The 16,373-nt window shown below is 34.7% G+C and overlaps 2 protein-coding genes across 2 annotated transcripts; both read right to left on the bottom strand.

Moving 5' to 3' along the window:
• Nucleotides 1-7,401: 7,401 nt before the first annotated feature.
• On the bottom strand, nucleotides 7,402-16,249 carry LOC122309638 (probable protein phosphatase 2C 8). The gene is made up of 3 exons (XM_043123169.1): nucleotides 15,828-16,249; nucleotides 15,491-15,773; nucleotides 7,402-7,976 (listed from the first exon to the last, which is right to left on the bottom strand). The coding sequence occupies exons 1-2, from the start codon at nucleotides 16,182-16,184 to the stop codon at nucleotides 15,528-15,530; spliced, it is 603 nt and encodes a 200-aa protein (XP_042979103.1). The 5' UTR covers nucleotides 16,185-16,249; the 3' UTR covers nucleotides 7,402-7,976; nucleotides 15,491-15,527.
• On the bottom strand, nucleotides 7,663-10,102 carry LOC122310436 (probable protein phosphatase 2C 8). Its single transcript, XM_043124311.1, has 2 exons — nucleotides 9,901-10,102; nucleotides 7,663-7,976 (listed from the first exon to the last, which is right to left on the bottom strand). Exons 1-2 carry the CDS (start codon nucleotides 10,100-10,102, stop codon nucleotides 7,663-7,665), a joined length of 516 nt encoding a protein of 171 aa, XP_042980245.1.
• Nucleotides 16,250-16,373: the final 124 nt, after the last annotated feature.

Below are 16,373 nucleotides of genomic sequence, written 5' to 3'. Positions count from 1 at the left end.
CTCATCTATCCAGAGGTTCCAAACAAATGAGATTCGCACATCTTTGTCTGAATTGCCTATCAAGAAATTATCTGGAATCTTCAATCATATAAAATGGCAAGTACGACATGGTACATAAAAGCCCAGAAGGGGACTATGCATGAATGCTATACATCACTCACTAGCCGCACACAATTGTTGATGAGTGATGTGTTTTTACTTTGTAGAATGATTTGTGCGGATTTAAGTGTATAAGTTTTGTAAAAGCTCTTTAAAAACAAAAAACAAAAAAAAAAAAAAATTATTTAAAAAAATTATTTTATAATAAAATTTTCTTTTTTCCAAATAGATAGCTCGCACGATTATTGATCATTTAATTATTTTCCCATTTTTCAGATTTTTGGACACGTTTTAATTTTGCAAACAGCTTCTCAGCTATATTGTATTTTAATCACTTGCTTTGATATATATATTAATATATTTGGAGACCATCCAAAAATTCATTTTTTTATTATTATTATTAGTTTCGTGTCCAACTTGATGAAAGGATATTATTCGATGGGATATGGTAATTCAAAACGTGCTTAATTGATGTTTTAGTTGGAGTAAAGATAAAGTTGTAAGAAAGCCTTGGAATTTTAATTAACAAAAGCAGATCGAAACGTGCTAAACTCTTATGGAATCATGTGAACATGCAAGGATTTGATTTCATATAATTTGTCACCACAAGCATTTATAACCACGTAATATTCCCCACAAGCATCAATTTGTTAATTAAATATGATAAGATTATCATGTCCTTAATTATTTTAAATTTGAACACGTGGCTACTTGTGACTCACGATGAAAATAGCAACCAAAAAAACAGAATTTTTTATGACTTTTACCGCCAAATCTAAAACTACCATACCGATCGAGAAAGATGATATAAAATGTTGGTCTTAGGATTTGTTTAGATACTTAAATTGAGATGAAATTAGTTAAGATGATTTGTAAATAGTAGTAAAATGATTTGTAAATAGTAGTAAGATGGTTTGTGTTAAAATATTTCATAGGATTTTGATAAATGAGGAAAACAAAATTAAAAAAAATATATTATAAAGTTAAAATATTTTTAAGATATAGTTTTTTTTAATATTATTTTTATTTTTCAGATTGAAATTTTTGAATTATATTTTTTTATGTTTTATTCTGAAGTTTTGAGAAGTTGTAATAATTAGGTAATAATCAGATAAAAATTAAAGATTTGAAATTGAAAAGTATTTAATGAGATGAAAGCATCTCTCTATCCAAACCAAGCCTTATAATATTTACCGAATAGATGCTTAAAACTAAATATAAAAAATAAATAAATATAGTAGGTAACACCCACAAATTGTATTATTCATTCTTAAGTACTCTAAATTTATAAACTTAACAAAATAACTTAGAAAGATCCCGATCTAACAAGAGAAATAATATGTATAATTTTAAAATTTGCAAGTCCCGCACTTTCGTTTAAAAAAATATAAATAAATTTATGACTCACATCATATTTTTTCAAAAAGATATATCAAATTTACACACTCTAAAATTATATCCAAGATTACTCGTCTAACAAAAACTTATAATCAGCAATTCTAAATCGTTACAATTTTACAATGAAGTAGTCAACATACATATAGTTTGGAGTAGGTATGGGAAATGCTACGCGCGGCTAAACGTATATGCTCAAAGGGATAGAAAGACCTTAAATCATGATCAAAGATGTCATTTTCTCCCTTCTGTCTGATTCTTTTATAAGTTTTTATCATGTAATTCTGTCCATATCTTTAAAGATGAGTATTTTTTGTCACGTAGTTTGAAAGAGAAATCAATAACCACCATTCGTTTTGGGTTGATGAAGAATAGAATCATGATGAATTATGCACGATGATAGCAGCAGAAGTAGCAGTGCATGTTCAATTTGTGGACTGCTTGGCTTTGTAGTTATCTTCTAAATGAAAAGTCATCACAGCTCATATTCCGATCGAAATGATTTGTACAAGTCTTAATAGATAAATTCTATACAATTCCGTCATAAAAAGTAGACCTCACATTAAAAAATATAAAAATGTATTCTTCTTTAATGGGATTCACCTTTTTACAAAAATAACATAAGTAAAACTTATCTATTTAAAAGTACTTGTACTTAATGAACCACCGCGACCTACTTCCATTATTAGAAGAAAAAGGTATGCAATATATAAAATATGGCAAACAAAAAGGCATAAACCATCAAAGTTGTATGGAACGAACTACAGTAGCTTAAATTATTGTCGAAAAAGAAAAGTATCTAATTAGTTGGCAGAAACAGATATTTTTCTGCAAGTATTCCCATGCAGAAACTGAGAAAGAGATTTGAGTTAATTGGCGGACCAAAAGCAAGCTATAGCAAATGTCTTTTTCTTTCTTATCATGTTCATAGCAGAAATGGAAAAAGCATGAGATTGTCACCAACATAGAGAAAACTTTAGACCAATTATCATTGCATTGAGAGTGGTGGGGCCAGGAACAAAGTAATAAAAATATCATTAAACCATGGAGCATGGAACATAATATATACAGTAAAACAACATAAAAAAGGAATGGTGGACACGAATCATGTGGAGAGTGCTTTCTTTCACTTTTCCACTATTGCTCGTGATATATATATATATTGATTTGTCGGACACGTGGTAGATGATAGGTAGACCCCTTTCTTTTGTATAGCTTAATTAACGTTGTTTAATGTCTGTTTTCTTTTTATAATCTTTGTTGTTGAAGGATAAATTATTTGTTAGTACTGAAATGTCGCTAGCTCTCACTGCCCCACAGCTCGCTGGAGTCTGGGGCCCCTTGGTATCCACGTTTTAAACGTGGTGGTTGAAGTACTACATAAATCTTGTTCAGTGACGCATATATAACACGTATATGACACAAATAAAAGAGCAGTCACTACAAGAAATTTAGCTTTTTACTATAAAATTTTTTTTCCAAGCTCTACATGTGGGGGAAATACTTAGCTTATGACACGAAAACTTTTCGTGGGAAAAAAATATGCTATTTTTCACGAGATTACGTCTGACGAGTCAGAATTTGTGGTAAAAGCAACTTGTTGCGGCAAAGAAACGAATTTTTGAGGCGACTTCATGTCGCCGCAAATAAATCAACAAGATTATACACCTTATATAAATTATTTGTTATTTGGTGTGAGTTACTGTGAGATGTTACGGCGATAATAAATTGCCGCAAATAGTTTTAAATACTAAAACATACTTTCCCCCCTCATTTCTTTCGTCCCTAGCCCGACACCCGCTCTCTATTACGCCGTCCCTCTCATTTCTTTCGTCCCCAGCCCGACACCCGCTCTCCATTACGCCGTCCCCCCCAACCAAAACTTCCCAGCTTACCTCCCAACCAGGCCACGCCGCCGATGTCGACAGCTCAACCTCCATCGCCGCATCACGCAGGTTCAAAGCCCATTCCGATCATCCCTCTCTCTATCGTGCTCTATTTTCTCTCCACCGAAGCTCACTCCCCTTGTCGCTATCTCGCTTCCCCCTCAGTTTCTCTCCTCACGGCACAACGCCACCAGTGACGCCACATGCTGCCGGTAAGCTTCTCTCCCTCCGATGGTCTTCCTCCAGCCGCTTCTTTTTCTTAATTAAAGGAGACGAAAATTTGTGAAAATGAAAGGAGATGAAATTTGGGGTATTTTTTCTCAAGTTATTAATTAAAGTGGATTATTTTCTATGTTATGACTCTGCTATTATATGTGTGTATAGATGTATGTAGAAATTGTGTTGAGTGCTGATTGTAAGAAAGGATAGATGTGCGTATGGTTACTGATTTTGAATGAAATGAATTACAATATGCATAACAAGTGTTTGTAAAAATGAATCTGATAAATCAAAAGGAATTGGCTAATCTAGTTGATTTGTTGTTTTGTGGGTTTATTCTGGAAATTGATGAATCTTTGGGTGGGGTTTTAGATTTTTTTGTATGTTTTCAGTTCCTTGAACGTCAACTGTTCAAATTGAGTAGTAATATGTTTTCGATGCTTCTTTCTTGCACTGTCAGGAGCTGAAACTGCAATCTATTTGTCATTTCTTAAGTTTTTACTCAACCGTAAAGTTGCTTTGTAATATAAAAAACATTCTAACTCGGTATTGCATCATTATTGCCCTGTTTTGAGGATTTTTGGGGTTTTGTTGGGTCTGATTTGGGGCTTATCATCTGCAACCAAATGTATTTTTATGGGAAAAATTTGGATTTTCACAGAAGCAACTAGCTATTCGGTATAAAAGACTTCTTGCCTTTGATGGTTTATGAGAGTGGTATGTGCTGGTGTGCTTGACTGTGGATAGTCATAGGATGTTTGATTGGGAATTAAAATTATGGAATGTGCATAACTGGATGTTCTCATATCTATATTATTGAGATGAAATTGGACTGTGTGGCATTGGCTATATGTTTTGATTAAAAATAAGATATTGACAGCAAATGGAACTTGATTGAGCCGACAAACTTTGGGATATGAATGTTATGACTCTGCTATTATATGTGTGTATTGATGCATGTAGAAATTGTGTTGAGTGCTGATTGTAAGAAAGGATAGATGTGCGTATGGTTGCTGATTTTGAATGAAATGAATTACAATATGCACAACAAGTGTTTGTAAAAATGAAGGAGAGACTTAACTTCATATGGAGTAGGTAAAGACAAAGTAGTGATGTCCCCTACAATGGGAAATGAGATAAATTTTCAATTCAGTGGACGGAAATAGAAGATCTTGTGCATTTCATGGTGGGTTGATTCAATAAGTATATGCATGTATTTATTTGTTGTAAACTTTATACCATGTAAAAATGTTAGACTTCATTTAATTATCTTGTGTGTAGTAAATGGGAAATCGGGCCAACTTGGACTCACTTTAGCTATTGAAAATATTGGCAGTATAATGGGCTATTTATGAAGTTCGACTATGCTTCTTTTATAGCTTTTATTGAAGTTGACTATGCTTTTTCAATTGGTTGATTCACAGATTTTTGGTTTACCATGGATAGCTTTCAAACATCCTATGCCTTTCTTTCCATGTTTTAGAAGCATTAATTCTTGGGTAAGTGGAGAGTCTAATGGAAACTACTTCAAAATTAGATAGCTTAAGGTTTTGGATTTAGGCTCAACAAGTTTGTTTTTTGTTCCTTTTAATTGGTTTTGTTATGTATTTGGTATGCATGCTTTCTTTTTTTCTGGAAATAGGCCATAGAGTAAGTCTATAGCTGACTAATATTATCACAAATACTGACTTATGAGCTTACTAACAGTCTATAGGCCAATGTCTTTGTTGAAAGTGGTTTTTTTGCATTTTATTGTTGTGTTGGTTGTTGTGTATTGAATTTTAATGGATGGTGGTTTATTGCATTTCATGGTTGCATTGGTTTGTATTTAATTTTTTAGCTTATATTAGACAATTATTTATGATCATTTTTGGCCCAGTCCAATCTGTTTTTGCTTTTACAATTTCTTTTTTTTTTTTTAAGCATTTGCCACGAAGACAACTTGCGGCAAATACTTTTTTTGCCGGTAAAAGTTTTTTCCCACAAATGTTGTAGTGGGTAATACTAATACCCCACCAATACATCTCATGGTAATTTCTCCCATTCCCACATTACCGAAAATGGACCTACTTTTGCGATGAGCTTCATTAGCTCTTGCCACGAGATATGTCATGGGAAAACATAGGTATTGCCCACGAATTAAATCTTTCGTGGGTTATATTACTTTTTGCGGCGAGTTTTACGCCACGAGCTTTCCACGGTGAGACTTTGTGGGAAAATAGTTTTTCTCACAAAAACTCTACTTTTTGCCATGAATTTCGCCTTTGGGGAAAGGCCATATTTCTTGTAGTGAGTATAACTCTATTATATATCTTTAAGAAGATTATATATATATATATATATATTTGATTATACGAAATGTAAAATCTCTTTTCTAAAAGGAACTCACGAATGCCATGCCACGTTCGGTACGTACTTAGAACGATCGAGATGCTTAATATATATTTTATTAGCGTGTGGACGTAAGCGATTTCGTTCACTAATATTTTGAATTGATATTAGTCAGAAAGTTAGACTGTAATAAAAATTATGTCAATTTAAATTTTGAATATGAAGGTACCAGTATTGATACACGAATTTTCTTGTATGTAGCAGAATTTTATTTGAATAGTTATATTTTATGATCCCATTAAAATATATTTTAATATATGAAATATGTTAAAATGAGTTTTACCTTTATATAAAAAATTGAAAAGGTAATGAGATAGATTGAGGTGATTTAAATCTTCTAAACACAACTTAAAAGTTTTAAATTGATAAATTTGTTTGCATGGATATGCGCAAAATAGGGTAATCTCGGAATGAAAATAGGAACAAAAATGCTTTAATTTTAAAGAAATTTTATAAAAATAAATTTACAAATTAACATATTTTGATATAATATATTATGTTATATAATTATTTTTATTACAAAATAAATTTAATAAAAACATAATGACCAAGCTGCCAAACTTACGTACGGTCATATTTCATTCATGTTTTAAAGGTGGTAATTAAAAATTAGAAAACAGTACCATATAAGTTTTAATTAATATATATTCCATGATATCTAAATGTATCTCTTTTCTAAAAGTAGAGGAGCTCAAAGACTTCCATGGCATGCTTGGCATGTGGCGAAAGCTGATGCTTTGCTTGGGATTTTAAATAGGAAAAAAAAATGTTATCTTGTGGGCATGTGAATCTCTCATCAGTGCCCTCAAGGACAAAACATGCAGTATTAATTTGGTACTGGAAGTTGAAACTATATACAGACAGGCAGGCAGCAAATAGTATAAATATTGCAAAACCAAATTCAGTCTACAATTCGTTAAATTTATTTTATAATAAAAATAAATTTATAATTTAACATATCATATTAAATTACATTAATTTATAAATTTAATTTTATATAATTGACTAAAATATCCATCTAAAAAAAAACTTGCAAGATGGCAAGCATTTAAAGATTGCAATTCATGATAATTTTAAAGGAACACCCCCACAAAGTGATCTCTCCATATATTTGATTTACTTTTTTAATAAAGTGGCCACAAGTGATCTTCCAAGATCTCATAAACAGTAATAATATATATTATCAAGGAATCGCGAGAAAACAAACCCTAGTTAATTGATTAGTTTTGACTTGAAAGCCTACCACAGCAAGCAGAGAAAACAAAGTGAAAGAAGGCCCAATGCAGAAAAAAGCCCATCAAAAAGAGAAAAACACACCACAGCAAAGCCCTTTTTTGTTTTTTTTTTTCTCCTTTTGTGGCTATTTTTGGAATTAAACAAGACATTAGCCAAGTGCCAAACCCAAAAGAAATGGAAGAGAGATCAAACAAAATGGTGAGCTCCGTTTCCAAGTCCTTATTTTCTGATCAGTCCAAGTCCTTGTAATACCCAAGGAGATGATTACAAGGATGGCGCATGTTGTGGTTAGCAAACCAACACAAAAGAATTTATTGTAGTATTGAGCACGAGTCTATGACACAGGTGTTTCACAAATTTTTATATATAGCTCCCATCCGGCAGAAGAATTAAATGCCGTGCTGATCAGGGACTAAATGTAGATTGAAAGGTAAGACTATGAACCGACAAAACCTCTAGATTTCCTCAGTTCAACTACAATAACACTAATGTTATCTTTGCTTCCCCGAGCCAGTGCTAACTCGGCCAATAATGCCGCTGCCTCAGCCGGGCGGCTTTCATTCTCAACCTCCTGCATGTAGCTCCTCATTTTTCCATCAAGACATCTCTTCACAATCCGGCATGCAAGTTCATTAGGGATAACATCCCACAAGCCATCACTGGCTAGTATGAGAAATTCGTCTTTATCCATTCGCTTGGTAACGGTCACTTCTGGTTTGGAAATTACATACGGTCTAAGGTAATGATCACCTGCATTCAAAATTTGGAAGCCAGTGAGGAAAATGTGGCGATAACATGAAAGGGCATTGGACTTAAGAGAGATACAGAGTTTCGAGACTCGAGATTGAGACAGAATTTAGAGACCGAAATATCTATGTAAATTGCTTAGAAATGTCGGAAAATCTATACAAAGAGCGATGATGTTTTTCATACTAAGTTTAGATAATCCTTAAGTCATACTTGTCAATATAACATATATAGTTTTAAGTGAATATTGTCTATTTATGCAATTACATATACAAAGCCATTAAAATATGACAAAACTTAAGATAAATAGTGATATTATTCTTATATGAATTATAAAAACACGCAATAAAAAATAAAAATTCTCTATCAATGGTGTTAGGGATAAAGTTGACCGATCTCACTAACAAAGCCCTCCATAAATGCACTATAGGACAGCCACTCTAATGAGAGCATAAATCTCAAAGGTTTGCAAGTATCTCATTAAAAGGGGCACTCTCCAAAAATAAAGGGACAGGTTCATTCTCAAATCTCACCATGAACGTTCAGATAAGGCAAAACTTAACAACCTAAAAGATAACGCTGAAGTAAATGAAAGAATGCATGCTATCACCACCTTCATGACACATTCGCTAAGATTGACCAACACATGCAGCCAGAAAACTAGACTTGGTCCTACGAATTCAAAGACCCAGATTTCCCAAAGAGAGAAACGTACATCTCTACATGGTAATTAGAAAACACAATATTGCGTAAATATCATAGGGTCTAACGTGGTGTTTATCTGACTCTTGATTTAAACAAAAGAAATAATATTTGCAGGTGCACTCGTTTTGAAATAAGGGAGAAAATCTAAGACTTATCTGAAACAATAATTTTTTAATAATGAACTTTATTTCTTCAAACGGAGTGTACCTTAAGCAAACAAATATACAAAGCATCTTACGCTCGTTTCCTTAAACTGTGTTTAGGTAGTGAAGTGCTCTACTATCCCTCAAATAATATTTAATATTTTATCATTATTTTTTATTTTTTTACAATTTTTTTATATCTACTATCCCTCAACTTATATGTGAAGAAATAAAATATAAAAATTGGGCTGCATGTCAACATACCGCAAAATGAGAAATATGGTGTCAGTTCACAAAATTATAGAGTACTGTCTAGTAGCTACAGTAGATGATTGTCGCAAAATGACTGGTAGGCCAGGGGTGGTACTGTTCGGTTGGGCCAAGTCAAATTCCTCATTTTAAATATAAAATTCTTGTCTCAATATTATAATTTTTTTAAATTTTTATATAAAATATAATAAATAATTTAACTTTTTTAAATTTTAATTTAACTTTTTTAAATCTAAAAAAAAAAAAAATATTAAAATTGTTATAAACTATCTTGAATTGTATGACCACATTTATCTAGTCGTCAAATGTATAGTGCATAGTGCTAGCATAGTGAGCTAGCATAGTCCCCTTTGTACGCCTATATATATCGTTGAATTCTTTAAGAAATTGATAAGATTGATATACAAATCAATTACAGAACCTCTCTAAGTTCTCTTTCTATTGTTGAATTTCTTTCTCTATTTTCATTGAGTTTATAACACGTTATCAGCACGATGCAAAAAAAAAAAAAAAAAAAAAAAAATTGTCCACTTCTAGCTCCTTCCGGAGATCACTACCCTCAAATCTTTCTCTCACCATGTTGGTCTCGTTCGAATCGTTTTGCTGCGTTGCCCTTTTTTTTACTTTGCGAGGTGTTCGAATCCTCGTCCGGGCGGCTCAAGGTCTGGGTTTTAAGCCGTGAATGGCTCGGCCTCTCACGATTGAAACCCGGTAGAAGAGTTCTCTGGGCTCGCCCATATTTCCTCTCTCTCGGATCTCTCTCTCAAGACCATGTTCAGCTGTTCACGCCGCTAAAGGCTGCTAAGAACCAACTAGTCCAAGCTCACGGCTGTCTTCCTCAAGCTCACGTAAATCTCTTTCATTTAAGCCTCTGACCCATGACTGGAGCGTGGAAACACCCACTGCAGTTCCTTGATGTTCCTCAACAACATGCTGAGTTCTCCAGGAAATTCTCAATCGGGACCATCCGGAAACTAAAATGGAGGTTATTGTGGGTCCAACCTTCGGCATCGACGTTAGGGACCGAAGCAGCGCCATCCCGAGCGCTACCGATCAGCGCAAGCAAGATCGAGCTTCCTTTTAAGGCCAATACCCTTTTGATCATCTTTGTCATGATCTCTGTGGCCATCTTGAGCCTTGCCGGCGACGGGGTGGAAGCAAGCAGAGTGTTACCAGAGGATTTCGCCAGTGCTAATCACCTCAATACACCTTCATCTATCTACGAGAAGGCGAAGCACAACATGGCGTATTGGTTTGAACGGTTGCTGTCCGGACCTAGCCCCAGTGGCCCTGCTCACAGATCGGATGGCTCTCACCATCACCGGACCCACCGTACATGGCCGAGACATCCCCGCTCGTCCATTTCTTCCTTCCAGATGCACTGGTTATGCTGGACCACATCCTGAGCCTCCTCGCTAGCTACTATGTCCTCAGCTGAGAATTCCATCGTATCATGGCAGATCTCCAAGTCGGAGCTCGGTTCTATCCTCAGCTCCCTCAGCATGATTTTTTCTTTCGCGATGCTTGGAACGGGCATGACAATCATCGAACACTCCGATACAAAACTAACGTGGGCAGTAGCTCTGTGCATAGCCATGACTCTAGCATTCGTTGCTTTTTTTCATCGGGATGGGGCCCATCACGTGGCTGGTGTCATGGTATTCCATTTCATGGTAAGGGAAGTTCAACACGTTACGCAAGCTTTTAACATGTGGGGGCATACATTTATTGGCTTTAATATTAAAACCAAGATGAGGACAGCATAGATATTAAAGAAAATAAAAGCATAGACAAAAATAAAGACTTTTGAGGGATGGCGTGAGGGAATCTTCTCTCATTTGTCTAGGCAGCTAGCTGGATACTTGGACTTTTCTTCAAAGCTTTTAAGCATTAAGTGGAGTTGGTAACACACCCTCACATGATAACGTCCTCATGGAGAGCTGCACGAGGTTCTCATGATCTTCAAGTTAGTGATCTTTTATTTTAAATAAGTTTTTTAAATATTATTTATAATTATTGAGGTGAATATTTATAGTTATATTTATTATTATTATTTGATAAATTTTATATTTATTTACATAGTTTAGATACAAGTTTTATTTATTCTTTTATACTTGTTATAAATTATTGATGATATGATTTATCTGAGAATAGAAATGAAGCATCCCTGAAGGATCGCCCTAAATCAATAATAGCTTTTGAGTATCTCATAATTTAAATGATTGATACTTGTATCAAAAGTTCATTAAAATTAATGCACCTGAAGTTGTATAATTGAAATTGTGTAGAGAAAAGTCTCTAAAGAATATATATTTGAATGAACGTCTCGAATGTGCTCCTGAAGTAGCAATATCGAGTATGCTCCTGAAGTAGCAATATGAAATGCAAACATTCACAATATATTCTAAATTTGTATCAGGTCTTTCAGTGACTGAGCAAAATAATGAGTTTTTGATAAGAATCATTAGTCACGTCTTACTAGATCTATATCATTCCCTGAAGTGAATGATAATGAATTTATATCATTCTATTCCCTGAAGTGAAAATAATGATGCGTTTTCATTCAAAGAAACTAAGAGATTGAACGTGATAATGAATATCTTTTCGAGCCAGAAGCTCGTATTGGAAAAGCTATAAACTTTCTCTTTGAGATGATATTATACAATTATTGAATCAAATATTATGATGCATCAAAAAGTGATATGATTCAAAATATTTGTATCTTTTCATGATTATCTTGATAATCTAAAATGAATTACGATAAGTCGAATGATTTTCATATGGACGTCCATAAAAAAACCAGAAGATTCTTTTACTATAAAGTCTTACCACCAGAAGTGGAAAGAAAAATTTGTCAGAAGCAAATAAGATGAAATAATTCGACGTTATCTTGATTATCATATGTGAACCAGAAGTTCATATGATAATTAAATTATGGATGCAATAAGATAAAAATGTCTCATATTCGAGCTGTTAAAATCCCAGCGAGGATTGAAGTCCCTGAAGGACAATTAAGAAATTCAGCAGTCTAATGAACATAAGACATGTCTAAAGGCATGTGAGACTTATTGATACAAAAGATAGAGCATCTCAAAAAGAGAAAGACACAAATAATTGGTGCTCCTGAAGAGGCCATACCCACGAAACAAGCAATAAAGTCCATCCAGATTTTCTATATAAAATTCTCCTATATAAACTCTTGAAGAGTACAAATCTCCTGAAGAGTGCCTCCTGAATAGGTTTATCATGAAAATGTCTTCCCTTGAAGAGGGACAGGTACCTGAAAATAACGAGATCTCGTTACATTTCATGAATAATGGAGAAATTATGGATAGAAATAAAATCGTTGTCGACAACGTATTTCCATATGAGATGGCAATTGACATTACCAGAAGTAATGTAGCAAGTGAATCAAGAATCGTCAAAGAATACTGACGTAAAATATTGGCCAATATTTGAAAGAAACAATTCCTACAGAATTGATTCACTAGTAAAATATGATGCATCGGGACTTATAGTCCAAACACCTAAAGAGGTGATGCTTGTTGAATGTCAGTGGGTATTTATAAAAAGGAAATAAAAATGTGATATATAAATCACGAGTCAGTTTCTCAATTCCTGCAGAATTGATATCACTAAGTAAAATGTGATAAATATTGACTTGAAGTCCAAATACCTAAAGAGGTGATTTTTGTTAAATATCAGTGGATATTTATATACATGATATAAAAAGCCTGAAGCTTTTAATATAAAAATGTGATATAGAGATCACAAGTTAGTTTCTCGAAGAAACAATATTGATATGTTTTTAAAGTGGTTGAAATCATATTGAGATTTTTATTAGCTTGAAAGTTACCGAGAGTTTGGATATGCATGATTAACTGCATATTTATATGGATCATTGGATCATGATATATATATATATATATATATATATATATATATGAAAATCCCTGAAGGATAGAAAATGTCTGAAACTTCTAATATGAATACATCTGGAAATATGTATTCTATCAAGTTTCAAATATCCTTATATGATCTAAAGCAATCCAAACGCAAATGAAAACAAGCTATTATTGCAGTTTATATATATGATTTAAATGTCATTGAAACTCCAGAAGAGCTCATAAAACTGCACATATTTGAAATATAAATCTGAAACCCTTGATTATGGGTTTGATATGAAATGTGCATTATTAAAGAAGAAATAAAGCACACAGAACATTTACCAAAAGATAGAAACACAAATATGAATATTTGTGAAATATTATTTTATTATCTTGAAACAAGAATTACATAAATTTAAGGCACTTTGCCTCATTCTTCAAATGCTCTTGTTCTTCAAGAATCTGCATGGCATCCCTATCTAAAGCGGTGGGCAATCGAAAAGAAGATTTAAGCAAGGATTTTAAATTCCTATTCTCTTGCTTTATTGATTCTATCTTCATGTTGGACTCCAGAAGAAGTCGCTGAAGTATAGCAATATTCTCGTGGAGATCGTCAACTCCACAAGTTCTGGATTGCAGTCGCTGAGAAAATGCGACAATGGATGATGAGTATCGGGTACCGAGACTCACAAGCTCATAGATAGCTTTATTATCTGCCCTACGAGTCAGATCATTATATTGCATGATAGCACCTGTGGTAGAAGCAGGAACAGCTGATGAACGAGGTGCAGAGTACCTCATATATTGGCCATGAGAAGATCGCTGAGCCATTGTAGAGTAAAAATGTAGAAAGAGATTGCAGAGTAAAAATGCAGTATGATTACAGAAAAGTGAAGAAGATGAGATGTGAATGAAGATGAGCTGAATATCTCTTTTATAGAAAAAATTATGATACAACATCTCTCGTGAAGCAAGAGAAAAGAGACGAAATATAACTTCATAACTCTGCGGTGCCCGACAGCACGCCTGACAGTTGAGGTGCCTGACAGCACGCTTGACAGCTGCAGCACCTAACAGCACGCCTGACACCTACAGAGGAGTTGAAAATCTGCGGTGCTTGTTTGATCTCAAAAGGCTGGCCACCATTTTTATTAAAAATGAGGTTAGCGGTTTAATGTTGATGAATTCTCCACTAACTGTGTTATTTACAAGAACTCCAGAAGAGTACAACTCCAGAAGAGTAGTGATCAGCAGAAAGATCCAGTTGTGATTATTTTATCAACATGGATCAAGTCCACAGTTAGTTGGATGTACAAATGCAAGTTATCTTTCAGATACACACAAGAAGATCATTGCAATTCATGAGAAAAAAGTTGAAATTGATATCAAGAAGGTACGGTCAAGTAAAAAATCTGGCAGATTTATTCACTAAAGCATTACCAACTGCAACATTTAAGAAGATTATGCAGAACATTGGAATGCGGAGGTTTGAAGACCTGTTATCATGCACTTTTCAGGGGAAGTAATGTCTTGAATACTTGTGCTGATTGTACTCTTTTTCCTTCGCTAAGGTTTTATCCCACTGGGTTTTCCTTTACAAGGTTTTAATGAGGCAATCCTAAAGCACTCGGCGATACATATGAATAGTGTACTCTTTTTCCTTCGCCATTGGTTTTTTCCCACAAAGTTTTTCTTTGGCAAGGTTTTAACGAGGCATATTCTTTAAATATGGTCATCCAAAGGAAAAGTGTTATAAACTATCTTGAATTGTATGACCACATTTATCTAGTCGTCAAATGCATAGTGCATAGTGCTAGCATAGTGAACTAGCATAGTCCCCTTTGTACGCCTATATATATCGTTGAATTTTTTAAGAAATTGATAAGATTGATATACAAATCAATTACAGAACCTTTCTAAGTTCTCTTTCTATTGTTGAATTTCTTTCTCTATTTTCATTGAGTTTATAACAAAAATATAATATTTTAAATTTTCATCTAAAATTCAAAATTTTCATCAGACTCTTCAAACCATACCTAAATAATCCCTTGAATGATTAAGGGATTTAATTAATTGACAAAGAGCATGCATGCCTCAGGCCCCGAAACACTGTTGATTTAATTACTTAAGGGATTTAATTAATAAAGTTCACGCCAATAGATAATTAGCGCTGCCTGGGGAAACAAAATTGTGGAGAACAGAAGAAATAGCTAACGCCCTGCAATTTATTTATTTATTATTATTATTATTATTTTACTTCGGGGATCTCTCCGAGAAGACATTTCTTACTCATTCCTTCGTAGTAAATTCCGATTCCACCGCACCGCATCCTACAAAATTTCTTTACTGATTAAATTGCTGAATTTTTATTAAGAGTACTTTCGTTACACCAAACAGCTGCAACATATCAAACAACGTGTCGACCTCAAAGCCCCCAAGCCGCTGCTTCCAATGGATATTTTTCTTAAATTTTCTGATACAAAACAAAGTAAAGGCAAGAAAACGTACGTACCTTGTGATCCGTAGACAAGGCCAAGGCCACACCACCACTACACATCACCGACCTGCAATCCCCACAGTTTGCCACCACCACTACCTCTTCCCCCAACCACCGCCACAACAGCCGTTGACCCCACCGTCCTTCCCAACCCGTTATCCCTCACCTCCTCGTCCATTTTACCAAAACACGCTTCCATCACCCTCTGCCAATAATCCATCCCTTCATCCTCATGACCTTGAACATGATCATCTCTCTCCTCAACCAGAACCCCATGCAACCTCTCCTCACACGCCGTCGCCACTTCGGGCCCTCCGTGCCCATCGTAAACGCCGAAAAAGTCGTACTTTACCGCAATCTTACTCTTTTTCATGAACCCTAACTCCACTCTCACCGCATCTTCCATCTCTCTCCTCCTCCCTATCAAGGACACCGAGCCGTAGGTAGTAAAACTCTCCGGACTTTCTCTCCGGAAAGACAAAATCTCGTCGTTTTCGTAGGACGATGTCAGAGATAACGATATCTTCTTCTCCACCGTGTGGTGATAATCTTCCTTATTCTCGTCTAGTAGTTGTTTCCCTTTCTGTCGCTCGACGTGGATCTTCGTTCGATACGTGTACTTTAGTCGCCGGACTTTCAGCCTCTTCCGACGGGTATTCTTCGTTTTTGTCAAGTTAAGTTGGCTGAGCTCTTCGGAATCTAACGCCATTTTCACAGGGATGTGATCGGACGTCGGCTTCGGCTTGCGTTTATTTTTCACGGGGAATGACGCAGGAGTAGTATATAAAAAAAATACATGAAATCGTGGCCGTTGGTTTTACGTGGCCCTTAGATTGGGGACAGATGGGTATGCATGACCACTGACTTCGATTTTTCAAAACACAGACGTGGACGGTAG

Source organism: Carya illinoinensis, chromosome 5 (assembly GCF_018687715.1).
Source record: "Carya illinoinensis cultivar Pawnee chromosome 5, C.illinoinensisPawnee_v1, whole genome shotgun sequence".
In the NCBI taxonomy this organism is placed as follows: Eukaryota; Viridiplantae; Streptophyta; class Magnoliopsida; order Fagales; family Juglandaceae; genus Carya; species Carya illinoinensis.
Note: the sequence above shows the minus strand (reverse complement) of the source record. Positions and strands in the feature narration are given on the sequence as shown.

Coding starts and splice junctions, on each gene's coding strand:
- LOC122310436 (XM_043124311.1), bottom strand. CDS start 10,102: ATGCCGAAGGTTGGACCCACAATAACCTCCATTTTAGTTTCCGGATGG. Junction 7,977..9,900: donor CCGTGAGCTTGGACTAGTTG/GTTCTTAGCAGC, acceptor TTTTGAATGCAG/GTGATCATTACCTTAGACCG.
- LOC122309638 (XM_043123169.1), bottom strand. CDS start 16,184: ATGGCGTTAGATTCCGAAGAGCTCAGCCAACTTAACTTGACAAAAACG. Junction 15,774..15,827: donor TGAAAAAGAGTAAGATTGCG/GTAAAGTACGAC, acceptor CCCGAAGTGGCG/ACGGCGTGTGAGGAGAGGTT.